Source organism: Pararge aegeria, chromosome 25 (genome assembly GCF_905163445.1).
Source record: "Pararge aegeria chromosome 25, ilParAegt1.1, whole genome shotgun sequence".
NCBI classification, from domain to species: domain Eukaryota; kingdom Metazoa; phylum Arthropoda; class Insecta; order Lepidoptera; family Nymphalidae; genus Pararge; species Pararge aegeria.
Genome location: NC_053204.1, coordinates 1445898 through 1470551, shown reverse-complemented (window position 1 = coordinate 1470551; position 24654 = coordinate 1445898). Strand labels below are relative to the sequence as shown.

Genomic DNA, 24654 nt, shown 5'->3' with positions numbered 1-24654 from the left:
GAGCAATTAAAATATCACTGACGGCAACGGTGATGGAAAGCATCGTGACGAAACCTGCATGCTTGAATCTTCTCTATTATGTTCTCAAGGCGTGTGTAATCCACCTATCCGCACTGGGTCAGCGTGATGGAGTATGGTCTAAACCATTGTGGGAGAAGCCCCCTGCCTTGTAGGGGGCGGTAATGGATTGATATGATGATAATGATATCGGCCTCTTATATACCTACAGTAATATGTCAAGCGCATGCAAATTATTTTACTTATGACACTTCATACCATTACTTTTCCATCTTACAGTAATATAGCTACTTAGTAACTTTTATAACTAGATTATTTGCCTAATTAATTTAAATTACATTATTACTTATTTCTGATTATTGCATTTTTATTCTTTAAATGGTAATGTAATTTATATTTTTGTTTTTTTTTTATTTATAAAAAATATTTGCAGACTGTCTGTGACAGTAGATCGTGAAGTACCCCCAATTTGGCAAATATTTAAATATTATTATTAAATAGTTTCACTTAAATCTAATGGTGCTCCCACATTGCCGTTATAAAATGTTTGTAAACATTTTATAACACCAAAACATTTACTAACAAATGTTAACAATTGTTGCACTTTGTTAGAAACTGTTACATGTTATAAGTGCTCCTACATTGATGGAAAATGTTTAAACATTTTATAACATCTAGTATTGGCTCGCAGTTTGGTTTCGCCTTCTGAGGGCTGAGGACGTCTACACGAAAATGGAAGAAGATTTGCTCATTGGAATAGCTTTTATTTTTTGTTTAAAAAAGAAGAAAAAGCGCTCTTATTGGATGCGCCAAACGCTAAAAGCTAGAGGAAAATATAGTGCCACAGACTATCTCAAGGATTTAGGTATTGATGGTTGCTTAAAAGATTTTATAAGAATGAACAGTTCCGAATTTGAATATCTACAAAATTTAATTGGGGCAAAAATAGGCAAACGAGACACTACATTTAGAAAATCTGTAAGTGTGACGGAAAGACTTGCGGTAACGTTAAGATTTTTGGCAACTGGTAGCAGTTATAAAAGTATTGGAAATGTGTTCAAGTTGTCAGACCAAGTGATATCTATTATCGTACCAGAAGTGTGCGAGGCTCTCAATGAGGTTTTAAAGGAATACATACAGGTAAGTCAAACAACATTTTTAATTATTTTTTTATTTACTTTTAATATGATCTAATCTAATCATACTTTAGGTAGGTACCTATCTTACCTTACTAATAATTTTTTTAATACTTAACAAACCAAACATGTATTTTTTAATTTTTGATTGATTCCAACAAATCGTTTAATGATTGGGTCGAATCTTGGCTTGATTCCGATAAATTAGACGGACTCTGTGTTCTTGCGCTGGTACGAGTATGTGTCCTGGAGTTATCCGAAGAACTGGTTTCAAATGAAGCCGAGGGACTCGGTGCGGTGTAGTATCCTCTCGAGCTACAGTCAGCATTATTTTCCGAAAAAGTGGATAGATTTGGTTCAGAGTTGTATCCCCAGGAACTACTAGCGGTTGGGTCTGTAAAGGTTGTTGGAAAATCATATTGTCCCATTGTCGCATTGTACAAAATATTGTTAATGTGATGTTGAGCAGTATTCTTAGCATTACTGTTTTTTATTTGTTTCAGTTTCATCGAGACATACTCTCCAAATGCGTCATTTTCATCCCTGCTTTTTCTAGATTCGTACATTCTTTGTAAAATATTTACAGCTTCTTGTTGTGTTGGATCTTGTTCTACTTCAGGCCGTCTTCTTTTCCGAAATGGTTTTGGGGTGGCGAAAGGCGTGCCCGTAGTTTCATCAGTGACAGTATTTCCTGTTTCGTTCAAACTGAGAGTGTTTTCTGAAGCAATTCTGTTTTCTTCGTTACCCTGAAAGAATAGAACTAAACGATAATTTCAAGTTATAGGCGCGTCAAATTAGCTAAAATTGTAAAAAAATCTATAACCGCGATTTTCTTTTTCTATTACTTAACAACCCTTAACTGAAATCATATTTTTTTATAGTGTATTCTATTAATATTTCATACTTAATAAAAATATCCAATAAAATTTGTTAGAATAACGAGTTATAAATTTATTTTTCGCGCCTATTTCTTAATCTTCTATTTTTGTTCCAGATACCAACAACACCTCAAGAGTGGCTACACGTGGCAAATTCATTTGAAGAAAAATGGAATTTCCCAAATTGCTTAGGAAGTATCGATGGAAAGCACGTAGCCATACAAAAGCCAATTGATAGCGGCAGTGAATATTACAACTATAAAGGATTTTACAGCGTTGTACTTTTAGCGATAGTGGACGCAGAATACAACTTTCTGTACGTGAATATTGGCTGCCAAGGACGCATAAGTGATGGCGGAGTTTTCGCAAACACAAAATTTCGAAATAAAATTAACGACAATAGTTTAAAAATACCCAGTGACAGCTCACTACCAGGCAGAAACAAACCTCTTCCTTATGTGTTCGTAACAGATGATGCGTTCCCTTTACAAAAACACTTATTAAAACCTTTTCCAGGACCACAGGATAGCAATTCTAAGGAAAGAATCTTCAGTTATAGACTGAGTCGTGCGAGGAGAACAGTAGAGAACGCATTTGGGATTTTGTCAGCCAGATTTAGAGTTTTACGAACTACAATATTATTAGATCCAGAAAAAACTACTACTTTAATTATGACATGCGTGCTACTGCATAATTTTATAAGAAAAACTGAATCGAGCATGATTTACGCTCCATCTCAATACTATGATGGAGATGACATAGTAACTGGTACACGTATCGATGGACAATGGAGATTAGAACAGCAGCAATTAACACCACTTGAAGCATGTGAATCCCTGACAGATGATGGGAAAGAAATAAGAAAAGAATTCGCAGAATATTTTTCAAATGAAGGGTTTTTGGACTAGGCATCTAAATATTATTAAAAGACGTTAAAATAAAACTCACCTGCAACCCTCCATCGACAGTTAAACTTGGAATATTTTTGCCTTTAAGGAACATGAGTTTTTTAAATGCAAACCATTTACTTGACTCATTAGCTCCTGCACCAGATTTATTAGATTTACATTCTCGGTTAAATTGACCTACGAGTGATCGAATCTTTTTTTCAATTACTTTTTTATCCATATTAAATTCACTGGCAATTTCCATCCAAGCATCGTGTTTTTTATTTCGGTCTTTGTAGCTCTCTGACATCGTGTTCCATAGTACTTCTCTTGCTTGAAACATTTCAATCAGTTTGTAAACATCATCGTTATTCCAATTACCGGACATATTTTATTGCTTGGCGCACGCGCAACCACTAATACACACGCACAGCGATGCACGCTGACACAAAGGAACTGACAAGCGAGACACCACGCGCAGCGACCTGCGTACTCTAACCCCCACCGCACCGCACCGCCTATCCCGCCATCACCCTTATAAAATGTTTACAAACAAAAGATAACACATGTTTTATTTTGTTATAATTTGTTTTGTTATAAAATGTTTACTAACATTACTAAACATTTTCTAACATGAAAATTTATTTGTGATTAAATGTTTGCTAACAAATGTTTACTAACGTTATTAAACATTTTCTAACGGCAATGTGGGAGCACCATAAGCCCACAAAGATAAATATAAGATTTTGAAAAAGGTACGGTATATTTATTTATTTATAAAAAAAAAAACTCATAACACCCCTAGCGATATTGGTTAATATCACCCCAGACAGATTAGTGACATAGCGACGTTTGATCTCCGCCGCTTTATATAATTATCGCTACGATAATCCGAATCCAATACAGATATTGGCTAATTAGCGTCGTATCTTTAGGTACAGAGTATACGTGACGGATGATCTGTTATTATGATCATCACGTTAATCTTAGAAAACCTCCCTGGCGCAAGGGTTAACGCTGTGGTCTTATAAGTGAGGTTCTATTCCCGGCGGTGAACATTTAGGAATTTATCATCGTCATCATCATCATATCAACACATTACCGGTTCACTACAGGGCACGGGTCTCCTCCCACACTGAGAAGGGGTTAAGGCCGTAGTCCACCACGCTGGCCCAGTGCGGATTGGTGGACTCCGCACACCTTTGAGAACACTATGCAGAACTCTCAGGCATTCATCATACATGTACCTTCCAGACTTCGCCTGCGTGGATTTCAGAATTGTTTCTAAAGTTTCGTTCATTTACAATTTTTAATCCTATATAAATAATATAGAAAATACATATCCTTTTCCATAACATAGTCAATATACATATATACGAGTACATCAGAGCATTCAGATCGCAAACAATTTTCAATTTTCCCTCCGTAACTACTTAAGGAATCGGGTAAAAAGTAGCCAATGTTCTTTTCCATGACAAATGCTACATGCATACCAAATTTTATCCCAATCCGTTCCAGACTTTCACATTTATAATATTAATTGGTATATATATATATATATAATATACATATATATATATATATAACATACACATATAAATAATATTTACCCAAAGGTTATAATAAACCTAAGGTAACATGCTTATTATAAGGAAAAATATCGCGTCCCTCAAACGTAGCATCGAGAGCAGTTCCAATATTGTTCTGAAGGTTTTAGCTGAGATAGGATAGCGTATCCAAAGCACACAGCCTTAGTATATAGCAACATTAATTAAATTCACTTAAATAGATATTGAGTAATACTTGAATTTAAATAAATAAATAAATAAATCTACTACGACAATACACACATCGCCATCAAGCCCCAAAGTAAGCGTAGCTTGTGTTATGGGTACTACGATGACTGATGAATATTTTTATGAATAATATACATAAATACTTATACATATAAACAGCCAGACACTGAAAAACACTTATGTTCATCACACAAACATTTTCCAGTTGTGGGAATCGAACCCACGGCCTTGGACTCAGAAAGCAGGGTCGCTGCCCACTGCGCCAGTCGGTATGCATACAGTAGGAAAATTGCATAAAATTGAAATAATCCTCCTATACGAGCTGTATTTAAATTTTAGGGTATGCACTGCTCTTGTGCATGTATGAAGTGAACGCCGCTGGTAGGCAGTAGTATAACAGGCAGCAGTTTCCTCAGTTACTAGCTTCTACTGAGATCGCCGACCTATCTGCCCAGCGTGGTGATAATAAGCAAACCCTCTCGTTATTTGAGGCCATTTATGAATCTTTTATTAGCACAAATTGGTAATAATGATCCATTTACTATATCGCCATAGGAGTCAATACACTTAATTGATTTGAGTTAAGTGAGGTTGTTCAGCCAATAATAACACTAGGGGTGGTAATATACGAGAATTATAGCTATTTGGTATCAGATTAAAGTACCTATAACATCGAGTCCTTACACCATCTGTGTTTTTTTTTTTATTAAAACCATTGCCTATAAACAGAGAATTCATTCATTCATTCATTCATTCATTCAAAAATATTCATCAGTCATCTTAGTACCCATAACACAAGCTACGCTTACTTTGGAGCTGGATGGAGATGTGTGTATTGTCGTAATACCTATACATATTTATCATATGAGAGTGGGTTTTTGAACTTTGACGTGCCTGTAACTATTATTATCATAACTATGTTTATATTAAAAACGGGATTTATTATGAAAATTAAGCTTAATTTGCTATAACCCGCGAAAAGCAGGAGTATGGTGTAATTTATAATTTCTTCAATCCTTATACTCCACACCAAACAGATCTTCGGCAATATACTCTCTACGCATTATTCATTGTAAAGTCAACATCTCCTCAGGATGCTCCGATTTCGGAGCGAAACGAAAATAAATAATATTAATTTCCATTTAAATTTTGGATTTCCACAAATTTTTGGATTGTAACGCCTGCTTCTATCCAATAATAATAACGGGTATTTAATTGGCAGAAATAAACCGAAATGTAATAATTTATTAATCTCTTTATTTCCTAAGTCTTATTGTTACAGTTTCTTTTCTGTACCTTAACTTGATGTGGTGTACACGTAAAGAGTTATAATGCAAATTATTAACCCAAACCGCGAATCTAGGAACCTCCGTAATCCGTAGTAGTATTTGCTAACCACTAGTTCAAATAGGCAGTTGTATTTTATACTAACATTCTAATTAAAAGGTAAAGGCACAGAATTCAGAATATACAGAAACCGTGTACACGACTAATATTGAAACATTAAAACCACTCCACTTTAGTAGAGTTTCTCGAACAGACGGTTTGTCGCTTCATACCAATTAGCAGTTGACAGTAATTATTTTACCTCTAATGTACGTTTACCATAAAATGGAAAAAAGTTTGTGAGCCAGCAACTTTTCGCGGGTGTAGACTGAGACGTGCTCGGGGCGTTTTCACTGTTTTTGGATAATAATAACAATCATTTATTTGCAAGCATGTTTGTACAATATCAAGATATTAGTTAACAATACAGTCAGTTTAGGGGGCGTAACATTCTTATAAATTAATAGGAGTCAATGAACTGCATACAATAATGGCTGAATGCGGACTCTGTATTTCCTTAATTCTGTGGGTATAGGCATAGATTTTTCATGCCATATAAATAATGTTTAAACTATATTTTACCAATAATATGTTAAACGTAACATATTTTGCTATGCCCTTAAATAATTATTTCACATGTAGACGTTACGCTTAGTAAATGCTGGTGTTAGAAACCGCTGCGTTTTAATAATAATAATTATTGACCACAGCCACTTTATTGGTATTTTGACATTTCACCCCTCCCAGAGTGAATTGGGGGGTTGAACATCCATATCCCTTTCCCTATCCCTATCCCTATACTAATATTATAAATGTCAATGTAAGTTTGTTTGTTACGCTTTCACGAAAAAACTACTTAACCGATCCTCATGAAACTTTATACACATATTCTTGGAAGTAATATAGGATACTTTTTATCCCGACATTAAGCTCGGTTCTTTTGGCAGAGGGCGATTTTACACCATAACTTCGACAATTTATAACCGATTTAAATAATTATTGTTGTACAATAGAGGTTATAATATGCGTTTAATTTTGCCCAAACTTTGTGTAGATCTGAACGTGGTTGGAGGTAGAGGACAGAACTCCTCAGCGGACAGCAGCAAACTTCTCGTTTAAGGCTTAGCGATACTAAATACTTTACATTTTTATAGAACTACAACTAAATTAAACGCCACATCAAATGCAAAATCAAACGCAAATGAAGTCGCGGGCAACAGCTAGTTTATAATAAATCTGTATGTGGACGATTTCTGTCTTTCATTTTATATTTTACTAGCCGTTTCCAGCCCGCTTCGCTGGGCGAATTGAAAAAGGAAATAAATTACATTTTATGTTTCATTTTTATTTTATTTTTTCATATTTTTATTATTCTCCTTTTTTTTATTTTTGTATGAACATAAATAGGCCCCGCGGATAGAACTGTAAGCATCGATATTGTTTAGACTTACTCAAATTCCAAATTCCATCGATTTAGCCTGTATCTTTCATCCAGGTGATTTTTCTCACTAATATTCATTGTAACTTTCAATGTGCAATCATTATAACATTTCCGTGCCTTTCTTCCAAAAATTAATAATATTTGACATAAAGAAAAAAAATTGAAATGAGCATTGAAAGTTTAAGTTAAAGTCATTGCAAGTCCATGTGAAGTTGAAATCTGTCTAGGTTCAAGTGCGACGAATTTTCTGTTAACTAAAATTTTCTCCGTGACATCAATTTTTTATAGAAAATTAATTGTGCATGTTTTTTATGAATTCTATTAGAATAAGTAACTAAATTTCTTTTCCACATCTCATGTGCTTGGAAAATGCATTCATTTTAATCTGTTACATTTCCGCGATCCCGCAATAAAAGAATTCGTCGGTTATGTAGTCTGCAAAAGTAAAATGAATGTAAAATTCTTAGTCCGTTGATTGGATAGCTACATGTAAAGTTAAGTTTTTGAAACCTCTCAATGACTTTTTCTCCGCTGCCATACACGAAGATCCCCACCAAATTTGGAGTCTGTAGAAGTTACAGGTTAGAAATAAAAATTTTAGATTTTAACACCCACCCCCGCAAATCCTGTCGGAAGTAGACTTTATTGAAATCCATTTTGAGATGTTCTTTATGTGAATAATAAAAGATTCCTACCATATTTAGAATTTTTAGAAGCTATATTTCGAAATTGAATTTTTTATTGTTAACACCCACCCCCGCGAACCTTATTGGAGGTGATTCATTGTAAAATCCGCTCGAAGATCATTTTTATATTACATATAGAACACTCTCACTAAATTTGGAGTCTATAGGAGCTATCGCTTGGAAATTAAAAATTTTCATTGTTAACGCCCCCGCAATCTTCTTTGGGGTGAAATATCGTAAAATTTGTTCATAAATCATTTTTACATCACTTATAGAAAATTCCTACAAAATTTGGAGCTTGTAGGAGCTTTAGCTGGAAAATTAAAAATATTAATTGTTAATACCCACCCCCGCAACCCCCTGTGGGGTGAGCTATCGTAAAATTCGTTCATAGCCTATTTCTACACCTCTTACAGAAGATTCCTACCAAATTTGAAGTCTATAGGAGCTATAGTTTAAAAACGGGAATTGTTCATTGTTAACGCCCCCGCAATCCCCTTTGGGGAATAAATTTCTTAAAATCTATTCATAGCTGACCTCTACATAGCAAAAGTAATATTCCTACCAAGTTTCACGTTTCTAAGTCTTATGGTTCCCGAGATTTCGTGGTGAGTGACTATATAGATGGGAATTCTTCGATTATCATCGAAATTTTTAACTTTTTATCGGGCTTTTTTAAAATTTTCTTACATACAAAACTTTCTCCTGACAATTCTGAAGATAAAAAAAAAGCCCAATTGGTCCAGCCGTTCTCCACTACCGTGAGTAGATTCTTAGCTGAATGTAAAAAACCATAATCCGTTTAATACACTCTGTTGAAATCCATGAAAACAAAAGAATCAAGAGAAAATGCTTATCTTTTGTTTTTATTAGCGGGATAAATGTTCATAAAAGTAAAACAGCAATAAAAAAATGAAGGAATGAACGAAAAAATAGATAGCCATAAACCATCTAGGAAAAATTTCGCATCGAATGGTGGTAGTTTCATGTCGATACGATCAGTGGTTTAGGCGTGATTGAGCCTCAAACGAAGACCATTTTCACTATATATATATAGATTAAAAATTTCATAGGAGGAAGTTGAATTTAGATAGAGAAACGAGAACAGTGTATTTAATTTTTGTTTGCCTGTTTTTTCTGTCTGTCAGTTCGCACATTACGCGGAACCTACAGAATTGCTGTGAGTGCAATTTGGTACACTCACAGCTGATACTTCAGTTTAACATTTAATGAAAGATTTGGACAATTTAACACCATAACTTTGGCATACCTAAACCGATTTTGATAATTATTTTTTATTGGAAAGGTGGTATTATAAATTCAGCTTGGCCAAATTTGGTGAAGATCTGGTGAATATCATAACAGATAAAGAACAGAACTCCTTAGCCGACAGAAGCATCCTACTAACTTAAAGTTACTTTACATGTACAAACATTCAACATATTATATGAGAGTGACGATATTTGTCGTTTGTGATAAAAGCTTAAATCAATGTACGTTAAATTCTCCTTGAAAGTTCCACATTTGGTCACCCATAGTTTCCTGAAGTCAATGTTGCTTAACAAGTGGAATCGAAAACTTTTTAGTGCTTTAAGTAACACATCTCTCGATTATGAGCAGAAAATTGTGATAGGGTGTGAAACGCATAACATGTAAAATAAAAAGTAGATAATCGTAGCTTTAGGTTTAAGTCAAAGTCAAAGTCAAATATTTCTTTTTTCAAATAGGCACATATATGGCACTTTTGATGCGTACATTACAAAGTGAGTTGATGGCGATAACCACATTCGTCAACTTGAAACAAAAGCTAAACGAGGGTTCCAAACGCGCCCTGGTCTAAGAAGAAGCACACAGGCCCACAACAAACTTAGCCGGTGGTTTTTTTGTTATCACCATCTCACATTGTCACTTAATACTATTAAAGAAGCAACCTGGTTAGAGCAATAATTTACACCCAAGCATTTTTATCGTTAACTTAGTCCTTAATACTACAATAGGACTTTTCTATAAGCTTACGTTTAACACAAACTTTAAAAAATATAGTATTAGAACGACGATCAACGGTATATATATATATATAACGCCCAGTCAACATCCTCCATACCGTCTCATCAACGTCATGTCTCCCCCAACATGGGAGAATTGTATTAAATTGGCGAACGAAGTTATCACCATCCCCTTACAATTATGTATACATATATGTATGAACGTTTCATAAGTGCCTGTGATAGGCCTACATGTAAAGGGAAATTTTGAATTTGAATTTGAGTTTAATGTTGATTTCGAAAGATCGTCTGTCGGTTTGTTTATTATCTATGTTTGGCCCAACTTTGCTGATCTTGTTGAAACTGGGCACAAACATAGGATAAGGATACTTTTTATCCCAAAAATGCACAGGGATACAGTTTCCAGATGGGAAAAAAGCGTTACTTTTAGACGGCAGCTAGACTGATCTTGGGAAAATTTCGCATGGATGAAGTTTGCCTCCTGAAGATGGCCATTGCATTCTTTTAAGCTCAGAACCTAAATTTTAAAACTTAAACGAACGCGGTCGAAGTCGCTATGAGATTGTTTAAACCGAAACGTGGAGGTTCGTGGAAATATAATGAAGATGTTAATTCTTTTATAATTTCCCAACTTAGCAATTCAAAGAATCAACTTTTTTAACTTTCAATAGCAAAAAGTCGTATATTTCAACTTGCGGGACAAAAGATAGGAAAATACAATGATTTTTTGTTAAAGAATATGGCTGTTTTAAAAAATTATTTAAGTGTTTTTAATTTCTTTTTCTCGGTTTTCTTTTTATAATTCTTTGTATGCTGCTTCAAGAATTGTGATCAATTGAATTTATTATTATTTAAAAAAAAAAAAAAGCGAAGCCGTGACGGCACATTGGGTACGAGCTGGACTTCACTTTCGGTGGGCCGAATTCGAATCCTAGCACGCACCATTAAAATATCACTTGCTTCAACGGTGAAGGAAAACATCGTGAGGAAACCTGCATGTCTGAGAGATACATAATGTTCTCAAAGGTGTGTTGAGTCCACCAATCCGCACTGGGCCAGCGTGTTGGACTACGGCCTTAGCCCCTCCTCATTGTGGGAGGAGACCCGTGCTCTGTAGTGGGCCGGCAATGGGTTGATATGATGATGATTATTATTGTGAATACTAGTTGAGCTTATTGTGACAGAACTCGTCCGGGGAAACACTACCGCCATGCTTATAACTGCTGTCAAGCAGCAACGGGGCGGCACTACGTAGGCGGCAAAAGTAAGCATTGCGGCATTACTTCCCATCAGTCACAAAAGCTCTAGTACATATTAGTAGAATAATGTATGAATGAATGAATACACTTTTATTGTACACCACATAAACATAACAAATTAAAAGTAAAAATTTAACAAAAGGTATACAATTTGGCGGCCTTATCGCTACATAGCGATCTCTTCCAGGCAACCAAAGGCGTTAAAAACAGCTCAAGAAGAGAGGTAGGTGGGGCATTTAAATAAACATGCATAAACCTATATATACAAATATAATATGTACATATAACAAACTTACAATAAAATATATAGATAGTGATAAAAATTAATATATACCTATATAATTAATATTAATAATAAATAAATATATACAATATTGTCAAACCACAAATAAAACAGAAAGGAATAGGCAAGTTAAAGATCCGCAGATGCAGACAAAAAATGATCTTTGACAAGTTTTTTTAAAATGGTAATAGACTGTGCCTCTCTGATTTCAAGAGGCAAGGCATTCCAAAGCTTAACAGCCTGAACAGTGAAAGATCTTAAATGAATGATCTTATCTGAATGTACTTATACTAAGAGAGAACGAGGAATATTTATGTCGGGGTTATTTGAAATTATTAATTTAATCTTTATAAACTAATTTGTAGCTTAGCATTGACCCACCAAACCGCATACCAGCGTGGTGGGTCTATGCTCCATAACAGTTTCCTATGCGAGAGCGAGAGAGGAGGCCAGTTTCCATCAGCGGATTGATGAACAAGTCGGAACATGTTATTTTATATGTACCTATGAATGATAAGTTTGGGAGGAACAACACCACAGATATGTCACTGCCGACGGGGAACTGTATTTGTTTGTTTTTAGATTATTTAAATTTATTTTGTTACCTAATTTTAAGATACTTTCTTTTTTTTTTATATATAAGTAGTTTAAGTTGTCATTGACTTTATTTTAATTGCTGTGTGTTTTATTTTATTATTATTTATTAAGAAGTAGGTATTTTAAGAGTTGTCCTTGACTCGTTGGGCTTAACACGTTTTTTGATCTGATTCAGAATTATACGCTGAACATTAAAGATCGCGGTCGGACCACACTAGGTGAATTTTTGTTTCAATTTTTTTTTTGGTCGATTTAACTAACAGTTGTCTAGTGATCCGCACGAGTTTGATTAAATGAATGAATAAATATACTTTTACTGCACACCACAAAAAGTTCTTAAAAAAAAAAACAACGTATACAATTTGGTCGCCGTGTTTATTTTTTGAAACACCGGATTTAAAATGGATTGTTCATAAATCCTTCTAAAAAACAGGGTTTGAAAGTTGTTTCCGTGAAAGCGAAGATTTCCTAACTCCGAGCTGATTCCCAGATTTTTTCGCAAAGAAACTCAACACCTACCAATTCTTGACCTAAACCTCTAAATTATGAAAATTAAGCTTAATTTGCTAAAAGCATCGATCTGCCGAGGATCTGTTTGGGGTGGAGTAAACGGATTGAAGAAATTATAAATTACCCCATACAGATTCTCCTGCTGTTCGCGGAGTATGGCAAATTAAGCTTAATTTTCATAATATATTATGGATTTCCGCGAAATATCACCTGTTTCTATCCAATATATAAAATATATACCTAATTAACCGATTTGAGATGTACTCTCGCACATTATTAACCAAAGATCTCTGTGATGTAAAAGAAACAAAAGCCGAGTAAAAGTGCACGATGGGAAACCCCAGACAAGCTGACAGACCTATGACATCTGCCTTTATAAATTCCGACGAGGCGACATGATGTATTTATTCCTTGAATTGTAATTAAATTGTCATTTTTCCTGTCCATAAAAGTCCATAACTCAGTGAGAGGATTCTTCCATAATCGCAGTAGATGGCTGTAGTAGCACTAAGTACGCTGCTACCCATTTTTCGTTATATTCCCTAAGTCGCCTCGTACGACATCTGCAGGAAGAGGTACAGCTGACACCAAAAGCCATTCATAGCGCATGATTGCCATAGATTGAACTGTGATTATTAATTGAGTGCCCTTGAGTTTGCTCACACACTTGTACGCTATAATATATCTCGCGTACGCTACATTAAAGATTAAACTAAGATTCGTTAGATCGTGGTTAATCAACATTTTTTTTAAATATAGTTCAACGGGTACATACGTCCGTACAAATAGTTCTATAAGGGGGCACCCAGCACTGGATAGAGCTACATGACCCTAAAGTTCTCCCCACCGACCGTCATTATATTCCAAGACTAGTTCGTGAAGCGATTGAAATACGGAAGTAGGTACAAAAACTTCAATCGTGAGGACGGACGGAAACCAGGGGTAGAATTATGCAAACCAAGAAAGCATCGTACAGCTTTTTTCAATTTAAAAGTGACGTTGTCAGCGTAGAGTGTCGAACAGTTCGTAAAATACCAACATAAAGAACACGAAAGCGGGTAGTCAAATTCTGCCCGTGTCATCCAACTTGACATCTCGTACCGTAACCGTTGAACTATATGTAAGAAATATCCCGCGTAGTTCGAAAATCTCCTTGGAGATTGACCTCCATGACCGAAATCGGTCTGGGAAACTATTTAATGGTTTCCGCAGCTAAAAAACTTCAGAGTTTGGAGCATCGGCGCAAGGTTGCCTGCATTCCAGTATTCTATAAGATATATTTTGGAGATTGTGCTCATTGCTCAAGAACTGTTCGATCTAGTTCCCCCCTCACCTTTTTACCATCGAACCGCGAGGCACCGTAAGGATCTGCATCCCTACGTGGTTGATATACCGCGGACGCGTACGAAGTGCTTTGCATCTTCGTTTCTGATTCGCACCGCATGAATGCCCTTCCAGCTTCCATTTCCCCCGTGCGTACAATATGAGTACCTTCAAATCAAGAGTGAATAGGCATCTTCACCACAATATCGCTTCCAATTTTAAAATAACAAATCTATAAGCTTATTCCAGTATGCATTACTTAAATATTACTGGATTTCATGCTAATCACTTCCCAGAACCGAATTCAACTTCCGGAAGTATTTGGCGTGCAAAATCGCTAACGAAAAATTCGTCTAGCTTTTTTTTTACTCATTTATTGCCAATAATCACTTTTGGTTACACAAGACTCAAGTTATTTAAGACTCTATTGGCTACATCTTAAGGTACAAATCGATTTTTATTTTAAGAACGCTTCGAATTTTTTTCTGATGACAGTTGACAATCTCGTTCTCGGAAATGTGCGTCAAACTTCACGCACGTGTCTTTACGAGCTACGTAGGTTGTCTTTACTAGTAAATGAGATGTACATGTAAAATTGTATGTTTGCACGTCTTTAGAACCATACATACAATCTTCGAAATTTGAATATTTGTTTCCTTTTAGGACGTAGCTATGTAGATCTAGCTATTCTAAGTTATGAGCGTTTTAAGCAATCGTGAGGAAACCTGCATGCCTGAGTGTTCTACATAACGTTCTAAAAGGAGTGTAGAGTCAGCCAGCCTGGTGGAATACGGCCTTAACTAATCGATTTCCTTTCAACGATTCCTTCTCATTCTAATCGATTTCTCGTTTCTACACGACATCGCACGGGAGGTACATCGCTTGGCGGCTAATAATTGTCCTAGACTAGATTAGAAAAATATTAAGACATTATAGGACCCAAACTGCCCCTTCTGTTCCTGGGCCTTTTCCGCACTTGGTTGGTCTGGAACCGTCCGTTGTCCGTTGTATCAAACTGCCCCTATCGGGTATTAAAACCCGAGACCTCGTTCACATCGCAATGTATAATTTATCAAAGAAGAGCCCATAACAAACTTAGCCAGGTTTTTTTTTTGTTATCACCTATTTTTTGTTTTTGTTATATCTAGCATTTCTCTGAACACTATAATATTACCGGCGTCCACTACTTTATTACATCATCAATTCTTTCACAAAACCGTTGTGTGAATTCCATTGTATGAGTCACGAGTTTTTTTTTCAATTTGTATGATTTATAGTGAATGGCTATATCATTGACAGATGGTACGATTGTGACGTAGTTAAAGCAATTGGGTAGAATTGATTTCCTTACAATGTAGTTACGGTTTTAACTAGTTTCGACTTTTGTCTTTGTCCGCGTATTTTGTTATCGAGTAGATCAGAGCTTTGTATTGTGTGTATAAATTGTTACAGACAGTTTATATTCCTTCATATGAATAAGCTGTACTTTTTTAAAGCACCAAGATTAAGGGAAGGGTACAGACAAATAATGGGGTATGTCCTTTAGATTCAAACAATAGACAATTTTTAATCAACACAGAAAATTTTTAACTTACCCTATGATGACGAAAAAACGCGTACATATCAAGTATAACACCTAATTCCAAGTATAATTATCTCTCTCAATATGAGAAGTGTGTAGGCCGTAGTCCACGACGCTGGCCCAGAACGGATTGGTGGACTCCACACGCCTTTGAGAACCTTATGGAGAACTCTCAGGCATGAAGGTCTTCTCACGATGTTTGCCATCACCGTTGAAACAAGCGATATTTGAATTGGCTAAAACGCGCATAGCTTAAAAAGGTTACACGTGCTTGCTGGGATTCCAACTCGGCCCCCCGAAAGTGAAGCCAAAGTCCTAACTATATAATGAGGTTTCTTTTGCAGTTTTTTGTTATTAGGATTATTTTTATTACTGCCCGAAGATGCCCTAAGATGTTTTGTGTCAAAGCTCGTCCGGGCAAGTACTATCACCATACTTACTTCTGCCGCTAAGCAGCATTGTTGCAATGCTGCTTAGCGGCAGATCTGTTCTGAAGACGTACCGGTGTAATTTTTTTTTTAAATATTCTACGACAGTACACACATCGCCATCTAGTCCCAAAGTAAGCGTAGCTTGTGTTACGGGTGCTAAGATAACTGATGAATAATTTTTATGAATAATACACATAAACACTTATAATATATATAATATAAACACCCAGACACTGAAAAACATTCATGTTCATCACACAAATATTGTCCAGTTGTGGGAATCGAACCCACGGCCTTGGACTCAGAAAGAAGGGTTGCTACCCACTGCGCCAATCAGCCGTCAATTACAGGCTCATGAGACTTCATATCCACACTTCAGGTTTATAGACACAGGGCAACACAGGACGCGCTCCTTGTATGCCCAAGTATTGCTCTGTTTATCATCATCGTCATATCAACCGATAGACGTCCACAGCTGGACATAGGTCTTTTGTAGGGAGTTCCAAATTCCACGGTTCTGTGCCGCTTGGATCCAGCGGCTACCTGCGACGCGCTTAATGTCGTCTGTCCACCTCGTTGGGGGCCGACCAACGCTGCGCTTACCAGTTCGGCTCTGCCATTCCAGCACCTTAAGACCCCAACGTCCATCCTTTCTCCGAACAATGTGCCCGGCCCATTGCCACTACAGATTCGCGACTCGTTGAGCTATGTCGATAACTCTGGTTCTTTTACGAATCTCCACATTTCTGATTTGATCGCGTAGAGATACTCCGAGCATAGCTCTCACCATCGCCCGCTGAGTGTCTCTGAGCCTTCTTATGAGGCCCATAGTTAACGACCATGTTTCAGAGCCATAGGTCATGACTGGCAACACGCACTGTTCGAAGACTTTCGTCTTCAGGCACTGAGGGATTGGGGCTCTGTTTATAGGCAATGGTTTTCCACTTACCATCAGGTGGGTCATCTGCTTGGACCCTCCATTATTTCAATAAAAAAAAAACGTGTGAGAAAGCTCAGAAAACTTTATAACATGATGAAGTTACTTTTATAATATGATACCGAATGCAATATTGAATTCACCTTTGCGTAAGTTCAAACAAGCAAGCAAGCAAGCGCTGATAACGCATTGGGTAAGAGCTTAACATCACTTTCGTGGGGCCGAGTTCGAATCCCAGCAACTCTTATTTTTTTAAGAAAACGCACATAGCGTTTTAAGTAATTAAAATATCACTTGCTCCAACGGTGAAGGAAAACATCGCGAGGAAACCTGCATGTCTGAGAGATCTACATATTGTTATCAAAGGTGTGCAGTCCACCAATCCGCACTGGGCCAGCGTGGTGGTTTTATCCCCTTCTCATTGTTGGGGGAAAGCCGTGCTCTGTAGTAGGCCGGTAATGGGTTGATACGATGAAATTGAAACAATGTATCAAAACACATTAATACATTGAGGTTACTATACAATTGATATATTTTTTAATGACAAGGTTACTTGGAAGCAGGTCACTCCGGTATCATATAACACAAGATACAACAATTGATTGTTAAATTGTAAAATTATGTTGGAAAAGCGCAACGCCCGAGTTTTTTCCAGCTCGGTAGAATCAGCCTTCCGTACCGAAAGTAGAGTGACTATAAACAAACAAACTTAGCGTTTTAAAATTGCTTATAGAGTATGACACTAGGCTCCACGCAGGGTTAAATTCCAAGCTCCAAGCAGATTTTAATTCCAAGCTCCACGCAGGCTTAAATTCCAAGCTCGAACCAGGCTTCAATTCCAAGCTCCAAGCAGGCTTCAATTCCAAACACGAGACAATTTACGTAACTTAATTAATTATTATGTAATAACCTAAAAATAATAATTAATCGCATATTAGTCATAGTACATTTTAATAGTTCTTTCATTAAAATAGCTGTGTGATAAAAAATTGTAATATAATATGAAAGGAATTTGTTTTTATTATAGAACGTGACAAATTAATGAAATTTATTTGTTTGAGATTATATTAAAGTATACCGCCTCGTTGGTCAGGATAGTGTGTCAGAAGTGGTTAGTATGTATACGGATCAAGAGTTCCTAAGTTCGATTCTCGGGGTGGAGTTCAAATAACATGTTTAAGGGTTTTTTTCTCAAGAAATCTTTAGTACCAGCAAAGAGTTAAGCAAAAGGAACACTGGAACTGGAATATCGGTTGGCTGGTGGTTCCAATGGTGAAAACGGATCATGAGTTACGAGGCTTAATTCCCAGGTCGAATCATGAAATTTTTGGCGACCTCCCTGGCGCAACGATGAACTCTGTGAATTAAGTAGGGGTCTTGGGTTTTAATTTTAATTCCGATATTCCGATTCCGAATTTTCTCTTGTCTGGTGAGACGCTTTGGCCGTGGCTTGTTACCACGCTACCGACAAAGACGTGACGCTAAGCGGGTGCGATGTCGCGTAGAAACCGATTAGGGGTATTTATACAATCCTCCCTAACAGGTTAGCCCGCTTCCATTTTAGACTGCATCTTCACTTAAAACCAGGTGAGATTGTATTGGGCTAACTTGTAGTGAAAAAAAAAATTGGGGTTTTAATTCGAGAAATTTTTAGTACAAGCCTGGTGTTCGGAAATTTATATAGGTATTTATATAGGAATTAGAGAAGCGTTTTCGGAATATAACCACTCAAAAAATCCTCCTATGAAATAGGAGGTATATGCCCAGAACGTCCCTCTTTTGATGAAGATATAAAATGTATGCAAAATTCTGTGTTCATGTCGCGGGTCGAATCGTGTTATAATGATATTTTGGTCGGTGTATACCCGACCTATTCCCCCGTGGTAGTGGACATTTGCATAATCCGTTGGGATTGTAGTAACTAATTAAAAAAAGTCGGTGTATACCCGACATCAACCCGAGGTAGTGGATATATTCAAAATCAGTATGGATTATAACCAAATAAAAAAAAGTCACAATCAGTTCGATTTGTCGGAGCCTAAGTAACAGTAACCTACATCGTAAAACCACAAACCCTTTATTTTTGAAGCTAGTTAAAAATAATGTTATGATGACACAGTTATGACAAATTAACAAAACTAATAGCAGTATCAGATCTCTGTTATCTGATAAAATAATAACGACGAAAAACCGCTCCGTGTGGATCGACTCAGCTAGTATAAAAAGGGATGAATTCCATCGTACCGACGTATTCTAAACACAACCTTATCCCAGAACACATCTAGGATAGAAGAGTTACCAGTTACAGAAAATACGATAAAATTATTGTAAAAGTTCCTAAAAGTGTACATTTGTTTACATTCCGTTAATAAGTGTTAGTGAAGTTAAAGGTACGTAATAATTTTATACGTAAACAAATTCTATGCTTTTTTTAGTTTTACTTGATGTGTAGAATAGAAGCGTTTCTAGCGGAATTATGACATAGGTCAATTTGTTGAATGACAATAAGGTACAGTCCGTTATAAGTAATCATTGAGGTACGTTATTTTTATTTACTTTTTAGGTAAAAAAAGTTTTTTTTTTTTTCAGCAAGACGGTTTTCTTTTGGTCTTGAAATACAGTGTATTTTTCTTATATGTTAGTCTATATTTTATCATTGAGTTATTAAATAAATTTAAAGAAATACATAGATAATATTATTGCAAACCGCATTTCAGCGGGTTGGTTGAGCGATATACTAGTTGTTTCCCGCGGTTTTACCCGCTTATCCCCAGGATCATATCATAATGTTATAATATTTTTGTATCAGAATCGTGTACTTATAGACGTAAACTCACTTCTTGACCAAGTTATGGTGGTTTATTCTTATTGCTACGCGTTTTTTTTTTGTACATATACTAATCCTTGCTAATATTATAAATGCGAAAGTGTGTTTGTTTGTTTGTCCATTTTTTACGTCCTTTTTTTTTGGCGTGGTGGAAAAGCTTTATTGCTAACTCCGACCCTTGGGTAGGACGGAGTTTATGTGGGACTCCCCCCTCTAAAGGGGTATACCCAAACTGAAAACCACCACGGCATGTCCCTCTTGTTGGCTTTGTTAGACGCCCGAGAACCCGTTGCATACCTCCCGGATGTATACCAACCACCCCAACAGATTGTAGGGGATCCCACGCTAACGAGGAGGGGATCAGGACAGCTTGAACCCCCCCTTTCAGACAGTAAAGAGGCTTGTATAATTACTAAGCAACCAATCAGTTTGGCATAGAGTTAGTTGAAACGAAGGTTAATATTTATGCCAAGAAAACAAACGATTCCCAAAGGGAATTGTAAAAAACTGTAAAATACAACAATTAGTGACCATTATTAATAAAATAAATAAAGTTGTTGCTATTGCAACGGTGAGCACTCTGAATTTAAGTAGGAGGTCCCGGTTTCGATTCCCGAAGAAGCCACAGCAATGTTCGGAGCACACCGGAGTGTTTATAACATGATGGTACGTCTTCCGTCTGTGATCAGGTGTATACACAGTGGCGTGCATAGGGTTTTCGACCAGGGTATGCAAAAAGTAGGTAGATGACATAAATTGGGAAAAAACCCCTCCAATACGAGTTATATAAAAAAAATTGGGTATGCAGTGCTTTTGTGCATATATGAAGTGCACGCCACTGTGTATACACCACATCGAGAATTTCCCCACAAGATACTGCTGTGAATGCCTCGTCCACTCCAGTTTCCATGTACACGGTTCGGCAAAACTGTCCACGCTAGGAGCCCATAACCTGGCTGAATGGCCTATGGGGAATTTATATTTTCTGAATATCCTCTGGTCTGGTCTGGTGGGAGGCTTTGGCCGTGGCTAGTTACCACCCTACCGACGAAGACGTGCCACTAAGCGATTTAGTGTTCCGAAGCGATCTCGCGTAGAAAACTGTTAGAGGCATGACTATGATACTCCCTAACAGGTTAACCCGCTACCATCACTTGTTGAGATTGCATTCAAGGGCCAACTTGTAGTGGAATAAAATTCAGATTTATTTTTCAAAATTTGTTTTTTTTTCCACAAAGAGTTAATTTTTAAAGTGTTATTATGCGTATATATAAACCATCTGTGAAAAATTATCTAAGCTACATTGAAAACCGTATGAAAATCCATTGCGTGGTATAGGAGGAGTTAGCGGATAAACAAAACGCTGAAAGCAACTTTGTTTTTTCAATGTAGAGAAGCTAGAACTATTAGTATTGACCCGAGTGGCGCAGTGGGCAGCGACCCTGCTTTCCGATTCCATGGCCGTGGGTTCCAGAACAAATTACGCTAACTTTGAGGCAAGATGGCGATGTGTGTATTGTCGAAGTATATTTATTTATTACTAGCTGTTGCCCGCGACTTCGTCTGCGTTTGATTTTGTTTTTCATGTGGCATTAAATTTTGTTGCAGTTCTAGAAAATTAAAGTATTCAATATCGCTAAGCCTTAAATGAGGGGTTTGCTGCTTTCCCCTGAGGAGTTCTGTTCTCTATCTCCAACCACAGTTTGGGCAAAACTAAACACATATTCTAACCTCTATAGTACAAAAATAATTATTTAAATCTGTTATAATTTGTCGGAGTTATGGTTTAAAATCGTCAAGCACTTTCATCCCCTCTCCCAAAGGAACCGAGCTTAATGTCGGTATAAAAGTATCCTATATTACTTCTAACACTTCCAAAGAATATGTGTACAAAGTTTCATGAGGATCGGTTAAGTAGTTTTTGCGTGAAAGCGTAACAAACAAACTTACATTGACATTTATAATATTAGTAGGGATAGGGATAGGGATAGGGAAGTAGGGATAGGGATTGTAACGGAGAGCGGACGATGCTACTACTACCATATACTGCAATCACAAACCCTGGCAGACGCCAGGTGTGGTGATGGGCACACCGGAAACCCGTTGGTGAGGGCCTTTAGTCCAGCAGTGGACTTTTACAGGATGATGATGATGTAGAGATCAAAAATGTCTTTGTCGTATGTTTGTTATGTCTTTACGTACTTTTCATATTTTCAACTGTTCGTATTTACCTAATATACTTCAAAGTCAAAGTCAAATCTTATATCTTTAAACGAGCAATTCTTGTAAATACAGTCAAACCTGGATAAGCGAGAGTTCAAGGGAGCATAATCTCATTCTCGCTTATAGAGGTTTCTCACTAACCCGAGTTTTTCGCTAATGCAGGTACATGGGTAGCGTTTCTCTCTTATAGAGGTACGCAGCAATAACAAGACATATTCATGCACAATGTAATTTTATTTTATTTAGAACTTATTTACATTTAAAAAAATCCGTGAATTTCGTTTGGGTTTCTGTTTTTGTATTTTGAATGTTTTTCTCTAACTCATAAATTTTGTCGAATATTGCTTGCTCGACTGTCGCTTATAGAGGTATAGATAAGTAGCAGTCTCACTTACGGAGGTCCGTGAGGGAAAAACAACTCTCTCTTACAAAGGTTTTTGTTTCTCGCTAATAGAGGTTTTGGGAGCTAAAAATGACGGGTCCTGGCTATTACTCTCACTTATAGAGTTTTCTCACTTATCCAGTTCTCACTTACCCAGATTTGACTGTATATAATTGGAATATCGGAATCGGCTCCAACGATCTTCATGAAATTTAGTATACAGGTGGTTTCTGGGGCGATAAATCGCTCTAGCTAGGCTTCTTTTTTGGAAAATGACATTTTAGTCGTGTTTATCAATATATCTTAATATATATAAATCTCCTGTCACGATGTTTGTCCGCGATGGACTCCTAAACTACTGAACCGATTTTAAATTAAATTGGCACACCGTGGGCAGTCTGGTCCAACTTAAGAGATAGGATAGCTTAGATCTTTAAGTAAATTCACAATTTTATTTTATTGCAAATTATTTGTCTATAATTAATTGACAGTCACATGTTATATGTATATACAACTATACTCATTTAAGGCTAGCGATACTGAATACTTTAAAAACAAAATCAAACGCAGACGAAGTCGCGGGCAACAGCTAGTATATATATATATAATTGGAATCTCGGAATCGGCTCCGCCAATTTTCATGAAATTTAGAATACAGGGTGTTTCGGGGCCGATAAATCGATCTAGCTAGGATTCATTAGGCCGACTGGCGCAGTGGGCAGCGAACCTGCTTTCTGAGTCCAAGGCCGTGGGTTCGATTCCCACAACTGGAAAATGTTTGTGTGATGAGCATTAAGTGTTTTTCAGTGTCTGGGTGTTTATAATATGTATTTTCTAACTATTTATGTATATATAATTCATAAAAATATTCATCAGTCATCTTAGTACCCATAACACAAGCTACGCTTACTTTGGGGCTAGGTGGCGATGTGTGTATTGTCGTAGTATATTTATTTATTATTTATTTATTTATTTATTATTTTTATTGGAATCTCTGGCAAAATCTGCAAAATAAAAACCCTTTTTGAGAGTTTCTGATGCGTGCGATTCGTGAACGGTAAACGTTACGCTAAACGACGGAAGTATGTAGTAAGTGTGTCGGAATTGTCGGAATTTTTGCATCTTTAAAGTTCTATAAAACGGTCCGCGACAAAATACGAATATTTTATTAAGTCGGCTCATGCGCGGACGAAGTCGCGTGGGTCTTGCTAGTATTTCTATATTCCAATAGGCACTTAGATGGCACTTTGATGCATTCTTTACAAACAAAACATGTACATATTAGAGAATAGTGATGGCGATAACTACATTCGTAAACTTAAAACTAAAGCTACAATGGTTCCAAACGCACCCTACTCTAAGAAGAACCCCACAACAAACTAGATATATATATATATTTATATATCACAATCACATATAAATATATATATATATATCTCTATACTACGACCATACACACATTGCCATCTAGCCCCAAAGTAAGCGTAGCTTGTGTTATGAGTACTAAGTTGACTGTTGAATATTTTTATAAATAATATGCGTAAATACTTATAATATACATAAAAACACCCAGACACTTTAAACATTCATGTTCATCACACAAACATTTTCCAGTCGTGGGAATCGAACCCACGGCCTTGGACTCAGAAAGCAGGCCACTGCGCCAATCGGCCGTCAAAACCGAAACCGACAAAATGTGTACATGATACTGCGATGATGGCGATAACCATATTCGTAAGCTACGAGTATTCCAAACGCATCCGCTCTAAGAAGAAGCCCTCAACAAACATAGCCGGGTGTTCTTTTTGTTATCACCATCTCACAATTTCATTTACATATTTAAAATTATTAGGATTGCAACCTGGTTAGAGCAATAATTCACAGCCAAGCTTTTTTATAGTTTCGCGATCCTTTAATCTATATTAGGATTCCAAACGCACCCGCTCTAAAAAGAAGCCCTCAACAAACATAGCCGGGTGCTCTTTTTTTTATCACCATCTCACACTGTCATTTAGACATTTAAAATTATAATAAAAGAAACTTGCTTATACTTCACACCCAAGTTTTTTTATCGTTTACGTGATCCTTTAAACTATAATATTAGGTATTTTCTTTAAGCTTTCGTT

The 24654-nt window shown here is 36.6% G+C and overlaps 3 protein-coding genes across 4 annotated transcripts in view; 2 read left to right on the top strand and 1 right to left on the bottom strand.

Annotated features, from left to right (window-relative positions):
- Positions 1-24654, top strand: part of LOC120634797 (neural/ectodermal development factor IMP-L2-like) — a 64709-nt gene that overhangs the window by 26801 nt on the left and 13254 nt on the right. The window contains exon 1 of one of the 2 annotated variants that reach the window (XM_039905602.1): positions 19357-19486. The exons of the other annotated variant lie outside the window; for it this stretch is intronic. The gene's annotated coding sequence lies outside the window, so the exon portion shown is untranslated. Of the gene's footprint in view, positions 1-19356; positions 19487-24654 lie in introns of those variants that run through there. 2 annotated transcript variants of the gene reach the window in all.
- On the top strand, positions 541-2931 carry LOC120634798. Its single transcript, XM_039905604.1, has 3 exons — positions 541-1158; positions 2149-2348; positions 2549-2931. Exons 1-3 carry the CDS (start codon positions 751-753, stop codon positions 2559-2561), a joined length of 621 nt encoding a protein of 206 aa, XP_039761538.1. The 5' UTR covers positions 541-750; the 3' UTR covers positions 2562-2931.
- On the bottom strand, positions 1242-3401 carry LOC120634796. Its single transcript, XM_039905601.1, has 2 exons — positions 2981-3401; positions 1242-1900 (listed from the first exon to the last, which is right to left on the bottom strand). The coding sequence occupies exons 1-2, from the start codon at positions 3305-3307 to the stop codon at positions 1292-1294; spliced, it is 936 nt and encodes a 311-aa protein (XP_039761535.1). The 5' UTR covers positions 3308-3401; the 3' UTR covers positions 1242-1291.

Excerpts from the sequence above, each read along its gene's own strand:
- LOC120634798 (XM_039905604.1), top strand. The coding sequence starts at position 751 with ATGGAAGAAGATTTGCTCATTGGAATAGCTTTTATTTTTTGTTTAAAA. Across the intron at positions 1,159-2,148 it reads TTTTAAAGGAATACATACAG|ATACCAACAACACCTCAAGA; the intron begins GTAAGTCAAACA and ends TTTTTGTTCCAG.
- LOC120634796 (XM_039905601.1), bottom strand. The coding sequence starts at position 3,307 with ATGTCCGGTAATTGGAATAACGATGATGTTTACAAACTGATTGAAATG. Across the intron at positions 1,901-2,980 it reads CTGTCGATGGAGGGTTGCAG|GGTAACGAAGAAAACAGAAT; the intron begins GTGAGTTTTATT and ends CTATTCTTTCAG.